The 15721-nt window shown below is 40.7% G+C and overlaps 3 protein-coding genes across 3 annotated transcripts in view; 1 reads left to right on the top strand and 2 right to left on the bottom strand.

Annotated features, from left to right (window-relative positions):
• Nucleotides 1-285: 285 nt before the first annotated feature.
• Nucleotides 286-2260, bottom strand: snrnp35 (small nuclear ribonucleoprotein 35 (U11/U12)). The gene has a single exon (XM_031872528.1). The coding sequence runs from the start codon at nt 2081-2083 to the stop codon at nt 1343-1345; it is 741 nt and encodes a 246-aa protein (XP_031728388.1). The 5' UTR covers nt 2084-2260; the 3' UTR covers nt 286-1342.
• A 561-nt stretch (nt 2261-2821) lies between these two features.
• bud13 (BUD13 homolog) lies at nt 2822-6263 on the bottom strand. Its single transcript, XM_031872527.1, has 10 exons — nt 6120-6263; nt 5895-5982; nt 5354-5438; nt 5055-5246; nt 4584-4873; nt 4361-4469; nt 4034-4172; nt 3729-3907; nt 3553-3634; nt 2822-3237 (listed from the first exon to the last, which is right to left on the bottom strand). Exons 1-10 carry the CDS (start codon nt 6254-6256, stop codon nt 3144-3146), a joined length of 1395 nt encoding a protein of 464 aa, XP_031728387.1. The 5' UTR covers nt 6257-6263; the 3' UTR covers nt 2822-3143.
• A 7773-nt stretch (nt 6264-14036) lies between these two features.
• Nucleotides 14037-15721, top strand: part of nectin1a (nectin cell adhesion molecule 1a) — a 15258-nt gene continuing 13573 nt past the window's right edge. The window contains exon 1 of the mRNA XM_031872704.1: nt 14037-14427. Coding sequence (XP_031728564.1) covers nt 14376-14427 — 52 coding nt within the window. The 5' untranslated portion in view covers nt 14037-14375. The remainder of the gene's footprint in view (nt 14428-15721) is intronic.

Genomic DNA, 15721 nt, shown 5'->3' with positions numbered 1-15721 from the left:
TTTGCATCAATTTCACAGTCTTATCTTTTAAAGAACACTATAACATTCACTTTTACTCATCAATTCAGAAATAGTTGGAGTGGAATTGAAGTCGGGGGTTTGTGTTAGAGGTATTGAGTTCTCCTTCTCTAACCACATCCAGTAGTGTGTCTGTCTGGAAACATATACTTTATTCAATATGCTCTCAAGTGCAATCAGATCCTGTAGTTGCTTTGGTTTATTACATCAGTGTTACCGATGACTCAGACCGTTTCTCAGGTTCAGCTTCTTCTCAGGCAACAAGTGATGAATTTCCCAGCAGTGATGAGCTAATGGACTGATGACGTGTCCAGTTACTGGATAAGACTGAATGAGCTAATGCTAACACGAGACCTTTAACCTTTCATATTGATGACTGCAGACAGACTTGTGGTCAGCTTGAGAGAAAACAATCCACCCAGTGACTCATGAATAAAACATGACCTGCTTCAGTGGGCAGCGGGGATGAAATACCAAACTGCTCAAAGATATAATCGTGTCTTTGTGCACTCCGTTGGCTACCAAAAACAAGAAATAGTTAAGTAAAGATTAATGTTTTTATTGTAATGAATGGAGTTGCTTTTATAATTCATATTAGAGACCTTTATGGTTGAATCTATATTTCTTGCATTACAATTACACAGCGAACTCAGCAAAGCTGTAAAATACATTTACGGAGGAAGATCTTAGTTATTTTGATCCAAGAACAAGGAAAGCGACACCATTGTGTTAAAACCATTCATGGTTTATTTGGCTTCTTTACCAAGTATGATGCTCTAAAGATCTTTGTAAAAACATGTTCGACAGAGAAGCTAAATTAACTGCTCACTTTAGGAAATCCTAATGTGTTTCAACACTAACATTTCAACACATTGACTGTGTCAGAAACAGAATCATCGGACTTATGAAGAGAGAAAATGTGTAACAGATTCAATTATATTTACAGGTACTTTGCAGATACTAAAAATAAAGAAATGTATAATTAGCAGCCGATTCTGATTTTAAAACAATGTACAGTGTATTTTTTTTTTATATATGGTGAATTTTAATAAACAGTTTTTGATGCTCAATCTAAAGTACAAAAGCATTTACTATGTCAGATTTTTGAGAAATACTCAAGAGAACCATCTGGAAATGACATCTCATCACCATGCAGTGCAATCTGATGAACATAACCAGGAAACGTGTCATTTGTTATTGAACTGCTTATGGTCCATAGTCCTTACAGGCTATAAAGTCCTCCATATGAAGCAGGAAGCTGGTCTGTGGATCGAAAGGTGAGATCAGTACTAAGGAGTTTAATCCAGTGTCTTAAATGTGATCGTCATCTCCTGTCCCGGTACCGGCTCCTGTCTCCCTGTCTGCGGTCATCCCGCTCTCTGTCCCGGTCATCTCTCCTCCCTCTGCTGCCCCACTCGGCCTCTCTGTGTCGGTCCCGGTCCTCCCTGTCTCTCGTCCCCTGTCGATCCCACTCCCTCCCTCCTCCACCACCACCACCACCACCGCCGCCGCCTCCTCCTCCTCCTCCTCCTCCTCCCCAGTCCTGCACCGGACCGACCCCGAGGTTAATGGGTTTGCGGAACGGTCTGTCTCTGCCGCCGAACCGCAGCTGTCCGGACTCTTTCTTCCCTCCCTGCCCGCCGCCGAGTCGCCGGGGGACCCAGCCCTTAAGCGCCCTCTCTTGTTCAAAATCCACAAACACTTCGTGCTGGTCGACCACCAATTTGTTGGCGTCCCGGCGGGCCCGGACCACAGAGCGCTCCTCCTTGTACTCGATGAAGGCGTACCCTTTGGAGAAGCCCGTGACGATGTCCCGGACCAGCCGGAGCCGTTGGATGTCTCCGTACTTGGAGAACACTTGGTGCAGCTTATCCTCAGTTGTCAGCGGGTTCAGTCGATACACAAACAGGGTGAGGTGTGGGTCTCCAACAACGCCTTTGTTGGGTTTATAGCGGGCACCCATAGCCCTCCATACCGCCCGGTCATGGGGCTCCACATCCGTGCCGTCGATGCTGCCAGCTTTCAGCGAGTCGTACACCTTCGCTATCGGGCTCCAGTCCGCCATTGTTATCCACAAAGAAGTCACAAAGGTGGCCTTCTTCAATACACGAGTTTCAGCGACAGTTTCGCTACATTATTGGACAATAGGTACAGACTTACATAGCTCCTCGGTTAGATGTTTACCTCTTCGAATTCACCACAACAGCAAGTATCCTGTAGTGTGCACCAATAAATCCTTCCGTGGTGCAACGAGTCTGTCGCGTTTTACAGGTTCCCGCTTACTCGATTATGATTGAGTTACTTTTAATTAGGGTAGTTGACAGAGACCCGACGTTTCAAGAAAATGTTCCTTATTTATAATTGTGCGTAAATAACTACAGACGCACATTTATTTACAATATCTGTCGATAAGTATGCATTTTGAAATAAATCGCTCTCACCGTTCCAGATTTCCAGTGCCTTATATTAATCAGATATCGGTCAAACTTGTACTACTTTGCACACACTTTCATTTGTGTACTTTAAGTACGTGTTCATATTGGCTTAAAAGTAAAGCACTGAGTTCATTAATGATATTGAAACAGTACTTTGACAAAACCATCCTCACTAAAGGTCCACTTACTAAAGGTCCACTTACTATGCAACATATTTTTAAATGTCCTCAGTGTGAAATACTTCAGTACTTCATAATATACAGCTCCATAATATGAAATGACTGAACGTCGGCTATATTCATGTCATTTACAAATGTCATTGCTCTATGTGAACACATGTGACAAAGGCACAGTTCTTTACAAAAACATTATTTAATAAATCAGTGAAAAACATCGGTTTTGGCTCCACATTGACTCAATTATTACAAAATAATAAAGATGATGTCACTTCACTGCTATGTACAATTATGTTTAACCGCTTTGTTATAGTCTGAAGTCCCCTGTACAGTATCAAACAGCTTTGAAAAGTGAACACAATCGTCCTGTCTATTTCAAAGTATGGGTTTTGTTGAGTAGACGTGTATAATCTGCAGTTTCTTTAACATCATTGTTTAGATATTCTGCCTAATTCTATGGATGAGCCGTCCTGCTCTTCAACTCCGCTCCTGATCCATCAGTTTCTTGTTGCCATTACATGTCCTCCACGCTCCATTTATAGGCTTCCTCCTGGACGGCCTTCTTATCTGCCATTCGAGAGTAGCGTTTCTGTTCAAAACCATTTGACCTGTAACACACACACACACACACACACACACACACACACACACACACACACACACACACACACACACACATCAAATTCTACTGTTATTTCTGCAATCACAACATCGACTTCATCTTCGATTTGATGCACCAGAGCACATCTCCAATAAAAGCTCCCCGACATGTTCAATTTAAAGTAGAGGCCGAATTGTCATCATAATTATTGTACACATACTAAGGCAACTGTATTACAAGTGAATAGTATGAACTGCAAACTTTTAGTCCCTCTTTTACAGATTCTCACCCCCCCACACACACACACACACACACACAGTACCTGTCAACTCCATCCCAGCGATAGCCTGGTAGAATATTGAAGCGGTTTGGTGGTGGGGGTGGGCCTTTATATCGAGGTTTGTCTGCAAAACAAAATTAAGATGATTTACAGTATAATAGATGTGGTAGAAACCATTTTGCATCAGTCAACACAGGAAAAAGGGAGACATATTTCACCTTGTGCCGTACTGCGGTCCTTTTTCCGTCTGAGCATGGCAGCCATCGGATCTCCATCCCTTTGTTGCTCTCTCAACATGCGGTCAAGGTCCTCGTCATCGCGTTGACGTGCCAGAGGCTTCTGGGCTTCATGAACTGCATCCTCAAGTTTCTGCTGATGCATCTGGCCCTGGGCCAACCTATAAACACACGTTGAGTTTAAATCATGGAAACAAATCAGCACACAAAACATTTCAAATCAATGTGTGATCCCAAGCACACTGTAGCATTCCCTGATGTGTGAAACTGAATGAATGCACACTTACCCTTTACCCCACTGAGCGTATTTCTCGTCCTTTGCTGCTTTTTCACCGGCTTTTCTCTTCTTTTCTTCTCTCTCAGTTTCCAAATCCCTCTTTTTACCACTCTTGTCTCGGAACACCGTCTGGGCATTTCGGGATGCATCTAGCAATAGCAGGAAAAATAGGTATAAAAATGTCATCTGAATGAGGACTGCATCATCCAACTTAAAAGAACAAATCACAACTACGGTCAAAGACATTTGGAGTAGGCACGAGTCATGTCTAGAATATGAGATGGAAAGTCCTGTGAGCTCTGTAGTCAACAGCTGTGAAGGAAAAAGAAAAGCCAACCTTCCAGTGGCTGGTTGTATCTTTCTCTGCGACGGTTCTCCTCCTTCTCCCTCCTTAAAATATCGACAGAAACCAGACCTGCCTTCCCGCCAGAAAGCATTCTCGAACCCTGAGAAGAAAACAGGAAGTACACCGTGGGACTGATCAATTGGATATTGCATAAACACAGCAATTTTAGGCAAAATAAGATTTCATCTCACTCTTTGAACTTCTTTTTGCTCACCTGTGACTGGCCGGGCCTACGAGGTGGTGACAGATCTTCATCCGGGTTCTTTTCATTTCGTGGCCGCCTCCTGGGTGGCGACTGGTCGGAATCAGAGCCTTGTTTTGTTTTCGACTGCCTCCTTGGAGGAGATTGGTCGGAGTCTGAAGCTTCTCCCTTTATTGGCTTTTTCCGTGGAGGTGACTGGTCTACGTCTGAATCGTGCCTGTTCTGAGCACTCTTTGCCAGTGGTGACCGTTGAGAATTAGGTGAACGATTTTTAATGGGCTGTCTTCTGGTAGGGGATAAATCTGAAAAAGAAATAATGAATTGTTTAGTGAAGTGTTTGTACAACTAAACACTTGAACAAAAGTACTGATGGATGAACTAGACAACTCAATAGGTATCTTTCCAATGCATTTCCATGAAGAAATATGGTAATTTACAGCGTACAAATGTTGGAAGGTCCTCTGGTTGTTGGTTTCTCATTACCTTTCTCATCTTTACTTTTCCCTGACCTAGGAGGTGACACCCCTGGAGAGTCATGGCGACTTCTCCTAGGGGGGGATGTGTCTGGAGAGTCATGGCGACTCCTGCTTGATGCCACAGGCTCTGGATGTTGAAGGTCGCTGCCTTCCACACCTTCCACGTCTTCCACGTCTTCCACGTCTTCATTTTCGTCAGCTATTAGGAGCGGAGACTCAAAGTTAACGAGCTTGTTCAGACAAAAACAACAACAACAACAACAACAACAACAACAACACTTTACTACATTCACAAATAGCAATTACCTCCAATTACTTTCCATCTATTGCTAGTTCTGAAGGCTTCCAACTGTTTCACGTCTTCTGGTCGATCGTCAATCATCTCAGCAATCTAAGCAGACAAACACAACAGATGACATTTCCAGAGGAGGGTTTGGTGAATATTTGACAACCATGATAGATTTCTGCCATGCATGGTAGCCATCTCTTTAATACCTCTGCTTGTGTGAGAGAATTATAGTTAGTGTTGCAAATTAACGAGGGGGTCTGGTTTTAGCATCAATGTATGGCAATTGATGGCATGCCTTGATTTTCCAAAATTGAATGTATTTATATCTGACTGTTGGTCAACAAAATAAGCGATTTTAAGTAATATTAAAATCGCTGTGATTTTATTTGGATATTTATTACAAACCTTATTACCACCCCGTGATAAGAAATGCATGTAACGTTATACAGTGAGAGTATTTCTTAAGGTGCAACAGTTACAAAGAACAAGCTAATAACTCCATGTGAATGAATGGGCACTGGCTAGCCAGCTAACGTCAGATAACGATTTAATTCTCACCACTGGAGCTTCCTCTTCGTCCTCTTCAATCTCATTTTCCTCTATGACCATCTGTTTCCAGTCTATGTCATCGTCGACTATTTTAAGTCTTGAACAAGAGAAGTAAAAGTGAGTTAAGTACACGCACGTTTCATTCATAAACAAGAAGTACGAGCTAGCTTCCTCTGCTAGTTTAGCAGCTAACACACACACAAGAGCTGGATCAAAACGTCCCCGTCGACTCACCCTTTCTCAGGAAGTTTACGACGTTTCTTTTTAAGTTTCCCCTTTGACTTCTTGTCATCTTCGTCAGCAGATAAATAACGTTTTAGGTACTCAGCTTTAGATAGTTCTGTTCCTTCACTGCTGGTTGAAGCGGCCATCGTTATGTTGTCGGAAACTACGGTTAGCACCGAGGGTCAAGAATGGCATATTGCAAATTGCTAAAGGCGAATAATCTCACTTTAACCTGATTATAAATGACAACATCATGGAATAAATGGGGCGTCAAATGGTGACAGCTCCACGATTAAAAAAAGTGAGATTATATATTAAAATGTCTTTATATGATTATATGAATAATGCCCTTCTTGCACAGTTTTATAGCTGTGTCATACTCGTGCAGTTCTTAGTGATTGATTTGATTAGTTACTGACTTGGTAATTTAACAATAGTGAAAATGCTGCTGAGTCAGCATTCCCATAATAAATTAAGAGGATTCGAGGATTTTTTCCATTATTAAAAAAGTGAAAAAGCTTAATATTTCATAGAGTATAAGGTAAAGCATACATGTCCTAAAGAGCTGAGTATTTGGATAGTCGAACAGTTTCTGTAACTGAAAGTATGCAGAAATAGTTAGAAATCAAAATAATGTATGGAAGAAATAGTAGAAGAACTAGAAATTTCTCAATTGCATTTCCTGCAGAAAATGTGTGGGAATGCTGACAGCTGAAACCAATTGCAAACATTGCTTAACATTCGGAAATGTGAGTTGACTTTCCTCAAAATAAATGTTATGCCTCAAAGCTATGAACTGTACTCCTCAAAAACCTGGTAGTTGAATTGTAAAATTGGCAGAGTTGGAAGCTGAACCGCAGTATCTAAAAAAGGTAAGAGCTGAAATTCATTGCCGGAAAAGCTGAAAGCTAAACTGTTTTACTGTCAAAATAGTAAAATTTGTAATATAGGTAGTAGTAAGGAAGTCGTAGGAGTAGCAAGAGTAGTAATTATAACAGTAGCAGCAGTAGTAGAGGTAGCAGCAGGGTATCAGCAGCAGCAGGACTTGCATTTGTAGCAGTAGTAGTTTTAGTAGTATTAGTTTCAACAGTAGTGAAAGGAGTAGTAGTAGTATCAGTAGCAGTACTAAAGTGGTAGTAGTAGGAGCAGTCGTAGTAATAGTAGTGGTAGTAATAGTAGCTGCAGTAGTATTAGTATTAGTAGCAGTATTAGTGAGAGCATCAAGTTAGAGTTTTTTTGTTTATTTTGTCACGTGCTTCTCCTTTCTCTCCGGCACGTTCTAAAAATGTATTTTTTAAAGAGATAAACCTATACCGACGGTCTGTTAGTTTATTGTTTTAAACAGCGGAACATGGATCTTTTGTTTCTTCTTATTTTATTTTAATTCACCCTCTAACCCTATACTTTGGTTTCGATATAGTATAGTGCTCGGATATCTATTCGGGGGAACAAGAATAATTTGTATCTTCCTACCCTGTGATCCACTGGTTTAAATCTTTTCACACTGTCGTCAGGTCTCTCCTACTTCCCTATTGCCTGTGACCCTGTGTGTGAGAGTGTGTGTGTGTGATGAAATCAGCACATGTGCCGTAGTGTGAGCAGTTCTTCAGCTTACCTCAGGGGCTGAGTGGTACCCCGTAGAATAGGCCCCTCTCTCTTGGTTCTTTGTCCCGATCAAGATGAAAAAATGGAGCCGTAGAAAATAATTAAGCTTTAACTTGTTTATTCAAATTGATTCAAAGTATATCTATTTGGATACAAATATAGACAAAAAATGGTTCACAAACAGTTTGCAACACCCGAATAGAATGAAGCCTACACCAGTGAGCAAAGTGTTGTGCCAAAAGTCCGGAGAAAAGTTTCTTTAAAATTTAACACAAGTTAAGATTTGCACCTTCCCTTTCTTCTGCCTGCACACAAGCCCAAAAAGCCAGCCCCAATTCTTCAAAACTGAAGGTTTACATCAGCCTGAGCCTGCCATGGATGAGTGTAGCCTTCACGTGTTGGTCTTGCGAGACAGCATGGAGCACTACACCCCGCCCGGACAGGCTACGTGGCCTGATTACGGCCTTTAGTTGCAACCATCTCTTTTTTAAGACTGAATTTAGTGGTTCCTAATTTCACTCTGGACTTATGACACTCTTGCTCATGGTTAGTTTCAACACAATGAAAACATGATACCACAGTAACAACCGATTATAAGCTTTGTTGCCAAGCATAGATTATATAACAGAGGAAACTTCCAAATATATGTACTCTTTGGGTTGTCTTGACTGATACCTTTATGAGGTAGGAGCCCTATCCTAAGCAATAAGTGGCCTTCTATCAAGCGATTCAAACAATATGAGGTCGATGATAATTTATATGGTTCATACAATTCATAGGTTACAATGTTTCTCAGGTGCCTGATGCAACTTGTATCACACCACAAAAGAAGAATTTTAGGTTGCATAACCCTTAGATTACTCTGAGATTACTCTTTTTGATTATGAAATATCCACAAAAGAAGAACACAACAAGAGGAACTAAGAGGCCCCAGACTGATCCTGATCAATCATCTTTGCCAATCGTCTTTGTGTGTGTGTTTTGAAATTACTGGTTGTATTCAAAATTTGACCATTTAAACTGGTTGTATTCAAAATTTGACCATTCATGGTGACTATGTGTGTTTGTGTGTGTGTATCAGACTGCACTCAGTGGAGGACACGTGTGCAGCAGGCGCACGGGTTAGAGAGCCTCAGGTCCCTGTAGCCTCTTTGTTACTTTATTTATTTGTTTTTGGTCTGTTTTGTACATTCTTTTCGATATAGTGTTCTTCTAAAACACCAACTGACCAGGGCAGTCCGTCCAGATGAATGAATTCGCAAAAAGTCGCTCCTTCTTACAATTTAAACAAAAAAGGGAGAGTAGGGTGACAGAGATTGAGAGAGAGAGAGAGGTCGTTATACACCTGAAACATCTGAAGATTTGAATCTCCAAATAAATTCCCACAATTGACCTCCCCTCTCAGATCTTATTATTTCCATCTGTGTCCCAGTTCTGTCCCACTATTAAGAACACTAAATTCACAACAAATTATTTATCTTTAAATAGCATCTCTTTATTGAAAACAAATGCAGCTTACAAAGTAATATTTCCATGCCAAGTTACTCTGTGTATTTATACACATACAGCTGTGTGTGCCTCAGCAGCAAAAAGCACATCTCTAAACTTTTCTGTTGAGTCATCTTCATTCTTTCTGGTCAAAGAAACATTTCAATACTGTTTCAGTGCTCTTGGGAGGAAAACAAAAGAAAGAGAGACATGGTTGCAAGCTATTGAAAATGTGGGTGTTTTTGATCGATGTTTGATGTCGACAGATGCGTGGTTAGATATGAGTAAGCCAGCACAAGCTTGCATGTCTTTTTTTTTTTTAGCTGTGTGTTTGATAGACGAAGAGCAGAAGACAAACGATCCAGGAGCAGGAGCTCTTCAGAAATACGCTCACAGCTGAACACAGGACAAGTTGATCTGCAGAGGAAGAAAAGTGGGGAGGAAACAGTTGTCAAAATCCTCTTTAACGCGTCTCCCACTCACTCATTCTCATGCTCACCGCCTCAGATCCACACACACACAATCCACCTACCTCTCTCCACATCGACTCTGGCAGTCTCCCCAGATATATTGCACATGTAGGTGGTGTTGTGTGGGAGTTTGTCTGTGAAGCCGGTCAGGGTCATTCTGTAACCGTCAGGCTCCAGCTCCTCCACGTAGCTTTTGTCTTTGAACTTGCTCTCTGCTGATGAACCGGACACATTGGTGTTAATGAGGAACTCTTTGGTTCCAGAGGACCAAGAGAACTCATAGCTGTTGATCTTGTTGGGCTTGGCCTTGATCGTGCAGTCAACTCTCAGGTCATTGTCGTCTTCAATACACACAGATATCAGATCGCACTTGGCTGGGATCAGCAACACTGGGGCAAATCACAAAAGAGCATATGGGATGAGAGTGTTGAGAGATATATCTAATATATTATAAACCTTTTTCACAGTAGTGAAAGTCTCCGATTACCAGAGAAGAAATATTAAATAAGTAATTCTCACCTCCCAGCACTCCAAACACAAACAGAGACTTGAGCATGATGGAAAAGCATCCATCCAACTTTGAAAAAAAAAGAGAAAAGCAAATTACAAAAAGCATTTATAAGAAACAAAACGTAAACACTCTGTTGTGTTGCATTGACACGCCAAATTGAGTTATGAACCATAAAAAACAATGCTTCTCATCCAGCAGCTTGTGCTCTCCAGGCGGTTATTAGGTCAGTCTGGTTGAGGTCATGATATTATTTACTGTAATCTCATGTACGGAGACCAAAAAAAAAAGAACAAAAAGATACAAATGGAAACTAATACAGAAATACAAAATATTTTGGTCCAGCAAAAATGTCTTTTGGGTAAACACTGTTCAGATGATCTGATCTAAACGGCTTTAAATGTCCTCTAGTTGCCTCCAGAACTTGATCTGAGCCCACATGTGGCCCAATCCAATGACTGGACGTGATTCAAAGTGAAAGAGGGCACAGATGTTTTCTCTGTCCTGCTTTACTGCTTGCTTGTTAAACTATTCCTCACATTTTCCCAATGCCCTTGACACACTTTTGCATTTATCGACATCCAAATTCTAATACTACAGAACGAGTTTTCAATGTTAAGTTATAGACTAATGTTTACACATCACTGCACGTGGGTATTTTCTGTCATCATGCCATGCGTACCTAAATGTTCTAGAATATTCCTTGTCTCCTTGATATGACCCTAGCGCTCATATCTATTCCCCGAGCTGCGGCTGAACATCTGTGAGGAGTCTTACCTCCTGTCAGGGTTGGATGATGTAGCAGCTCCTGCCTGCGTGCTCTTGTCCGACTTGGGGATAAACAGCTGATGGCTTCAGTGTGCAGCACTGCAGAGCATCACACTTTTGAGACGAGGTGGGCGCAAAACAGAGAGATGGAGGGAGCGAGTGGGAGGGACGAGGGCGGACCAGAGAACGCTGATTCGTCTTGCTCCTCTGCAGTGCATGACGGAGGATAGCAGGAGGGCTGCAAAACTATGTCAGCATCATCATTTTCACCAACAACATCTTATGACCTCTGGTCCTCTCCTCACCTTTGTCTCATTTCTGGAGCTCCACTCCTGTAACTGATTTCCCCCCGCATCTCCTTCCCTCACGTTTCCACTTTAAAAGCTACTCTTATACATTATAAATACCTTCCACTGAGATTAGAGTGGTTATTGTAACGCGCCCTGTTTAACAATCACACAACTCTCGACTACATTCTTTTTTGAAGAGAATATAAAGAGATATGTAAATTTATTGACATCCCGTTTGCACAGTACAAACATGCATCACTGGGAGAATTTGTGACCTCCTAGAAATTTCTAGCTCTGTCATACCAAATGACTCATGTAAAATGGCTCAGTGTTTCCACCCTGAGGCCAATGATAGGAATTTCACAAAGAAAGTAGGATGCAGATTTACAGCATGCGTCACAAGGTGCCAGTGGTAGTTCACGAGAAGTTCAGCGGATGCTTTATGTGGAGGAATATGACCAAAATCAATCCACTTTTTTGAAAGTGAGAGAGCTAAATGCTACAAAAAAGTAATGTCTGAATAAAGTGGAACATTTTGTAGGTATTCCTAGAAATATTTATTTACTCCCTCAACATATCCTCATATTATGGTTCATATGATTTCTCACAAAAAAAACGACTCCTTTTTTTTTCGTGCATTTTCTAACAAAACCGCAATATGGTCTAATGCAATGTTCAAATCGCAGGAGGCAGAATATTTGTTCAAAGCAAAATGTGTGTGAAAATACCATTTCAAATGAAATGTTGTCGTGCTGCAGATATGTCCTGGCCTACACATCACATTCTACAGACTTAAGAAAACATATTTGTTACACACCCCAGAAAAAAAATCACACCATAATGAATATGTGAATAATTATTTTAAAATGATAATTTTTTCTAATATCACAAATCATATCGAAATGGCGATATCAGTCAAAATAATAGCTACTTTTTCGAAATTGTTCAGTATAGTCGCAGAGCACTGCACCGTGCCCAGAATGCTCTGTGCAGGAGGCAGACAACATCTGGACAGGTTATTTGTTATAGAGTATAACGCAGTGGATTGCTCAAATTCAATCAGTCTGTGGCCTGAATGACTAACCTACTGAAACCTACACAAAAAGGGAGAACAACTCCATTTTTGACTGCATGAGATGAACGTATTGTGTTACATAGTAATGTTTGAAAAGTTTTAATTTTGGCTGAGACAAATGTAAAGAACTGCAGCAATAAGGAGTGGTAGCACAGAAGGCTTGTTTTATTCAATATGGTCTAAAAGCCTAATAACTGTAATCCTTCCCTCGACAAACAGCTAAATTATTCAGTTTATTATAAATATAAAGAATATTGTGTGGCGTACTATAACAGCATTGCTTCCCCTGATCCCCAGTGATATCACAACCATGTTTCATATGAATTATGCTCATATATACATGCAACTATTTTGCATTAGCAACATGTTTGTGTGGAAAATGAATGCTGCCCTGAACACATTTCTCTGTAGCTTATCAGACAGACGTGTCATGGACTATATCATCTTCTTCATCTGCAGGTGCATTCAGACAAAGCCTCAGACTCTTCCCTCCTTCCCCCACTGCGTTCCGCAAATTCACAGTTTCCCTTTTTATTTCACGCCTGCCCACAGTGTTCGCCTCCTCTTCAAATCCCCTAACCCCTGCACATGCAGGCTATAGGATCTCACCATTTTGCAATAATGTAATTTGACTGGTGTTTTTCAGTGTATATGAATGTCAAACTCTTACAGTATACTCACTTAATGTTGTCTTTACTGATTTGTGCTCTTAGTATAATTTATCACCTTCTAGTTATTATTCTTCATCCATGTAAACGCTCATTAGGATTGATGGATTCAATATGTTTTTATTCTGATTTGGGTCTTGGCTGATAGACACAATGTTGTGTTATTTTGAGATCCCTTAAACATATTTGAAAGGATAGCCTCCTGACTATTTCACATGTATATCATACAATTCATTAAACTCAGGGATGTGGAGCGCTTCATAAATGTCTTCTTAAGCCTTATTCACACAGGACTACATTACATGGGGACCTCTAGTAATTCGTAATATTTGCAAATTCAGGAGGCTCATCAGCATGGAGACTCATTCACACCTGGCTTTGTGAGTATTATACTGTATAAACATAAGAAGGCATAATAGAATAGAATAACATTTGTAATATTAAATAGTATAATAGTTTTAATGTAAGCGGATGTTACTTAGAGCCATCTTAGCTGGGGAATAATGTCGGTAAATTTGAGTAAAATACAGACATTTATCCCGTGCCTAAGCGCTGTACGACACAGACGAGGGAGGTGATTTTTAAATCATATGAGGTCCCCTGGTCATACTAGTCTTGAGCAAATAGGGTTTTTGTATTCTTCAAATTTTCTACAAACTGAATATGCTGTGCCAGAAGTGTTTGCTGCCCTCTGTGAAAAAGACAAAATATACAATAGCCTCTATGTCAAAAGCACCAATCAGAAATTTTAAATCACTAAGTTTATTAAATCTTGCACACATTTTTTTCCTCATTTCATAATATCTTCTATAGCTCGGAGTCAATGGTGGGAGGTAGCACCAGTTCAACACCACGGTGTTGGGGGGGGGGTCTACAGTCACTGGGACCTAACTCCTGTATCTACGTCCCTGTCTGGGTCCCTAATTGCATCTATTGAGTGTGTTCATTTTAAATAGATTAAATGCGCCTTTCCCCCCTCTATGCACACTAGACGGCCGGCGGTTTGCGCAACTCAGCCCTCACACAGTGAAGGATAGCTGTCGGTCGGGACTGGGGGAAGGCTATCTCCGAAATAATCTGCCCACGCGTTAAGCTGCTTTTATCCCCGCGGAGCTTCAGCCAGACACAGACTGCTGCTTCATTAGGGAAGTCGGCATTGGAGTGTGAGAAAGAAAAAGTGACACTGGGTGTGTGGACTTAAGTTTGAGACATATTTGTTCGTGAATTAGAGGAGTGTGTGCTTGTCGCATACATGGAGACCTGACTGTACTCCTGACAGACAGACCTGACGCCGAACCTGCTGCCGTGCGCTCAGTCCGGGAGGCAGGAGGCGTAAAACAAGTGCACACTGGGAACTTAACCACAGCGAGAAGCTGGCAACGGTGGTCTGGGCATGGACAGCACTGGATTTTGGGTATTCCTGATAACTACTTGTGTTATTCCAGGTAGGCTGCTCTGATTTTCTCAACACCTGTTTAATAATTGTGATGTGATATGTGAATCCAGGTGAAAAGACATGATTGATGTATCTGTATCCAATCTTAACCAATCACAAAGAAGGAGTTCACGTTACACTCAGCGAAGAGATCGACCAATTAATAGTAGAAGTCAGAGCATAATAGTTATAAAAACACAATTGTTGTAGTTTAAATTGGTGGTTGCTTCATAACCTTATGTAACCTGCTTATGAGCATGGCAGTTATATTGTATTTCGATTTGGGCTTTTATTTTGATAAAAAACAATTATTATATGAATATACAGTGTTAATGGTATCTTATGTCCATTTTACATTAGTGTTACATACATTACACAATACACAAGTATTCATTGAAATACTTTTTTACAGTTGGCTGAAGTAACAAGGTCGCCACTTTCTGATTCGCCACTCTTAATAAATGGTGTATGTATGTTGTAATTGATGAATTAATTAATGATTAACATCAATTAACAATCATTTACTGTTGTTTAATAAATCTCTTGCACACCATTAATAAGAAAAACCTTTGGGTTGCCAAGTTATGATGTCTGTAACCTTATAACTCAAGATCTTATTATTACAACTGATCTGTGAAGTATAAATTAATGATTGATGAATAATAACTAAAAGCTATTAGCTACAATTTATAAACCACGTATAAGGTGCCTGATGATTTTTTCAGGATTTTTAAAGTTAAGTTAATTTTTTCAATATACTGTACAGGAGGTTCATTCATTTTCATGTCAGCATCTCACAACCCATTTTGCTTAATTCAGTGCTACTGTTCTAGTTTGAGGAGCCTTCATACCCAAATTATTTAATCTCTGAAACTATATGACTTTTACTCCCGATCAGTGCAGAAGTCAAAGCAGGCTCTTGCATTTTTCAGTGAGTCCTACACAGTTGTCAAACTAAACTCGCCTTCAGCAGGTGCACTGGCGTAATCACACTAAGATGTGGCCGCCCCTGCAGATGGCATCGCCTCATCTTACAGTGTTATATGTGTGTGTGTGTTTGTGTGTGTTTGAATGACTGTAACTCTTGCCTCATTGTAACAGGTGCAGCTGTGTAATCACACTCAGCCAGGGAGAGGGGGGGGGCAAACATGCACCATCAGACTTGTGTCTGTGTAATAAAAGTGGGGTGATGGTATACATATTACGTAATGACAAAAGCGATTGTGGCAGCATATGGATGTGTTTAGCGGCTGTGACATCTGCTGTGATTGCTATTTTCACTCAGTCAGTTGTAAACCCCCCCC

This window comes from Anarrhichthys ocellatus, unplaced genomic scaffold (assembly GCF_004355925.1).
Source record: "Anarrhichthys ocellatus isolate YVR2014 unplaced genomic scaffold, GSC_Weel_1.0 scaffold65, whole genome shotgun sequence".
Lineage (NCBI taxonomy): Eukaryota > Metazoa > Chordata > Actinopteri > Perciformes > Anarhichadidae > Anarrhichthys > Anarrhichthys ocellatus.
Note: the sequence above shows the minus strand (reverse complement) of the source record. Positions and strands in the feature narration are given on the sequence as shown.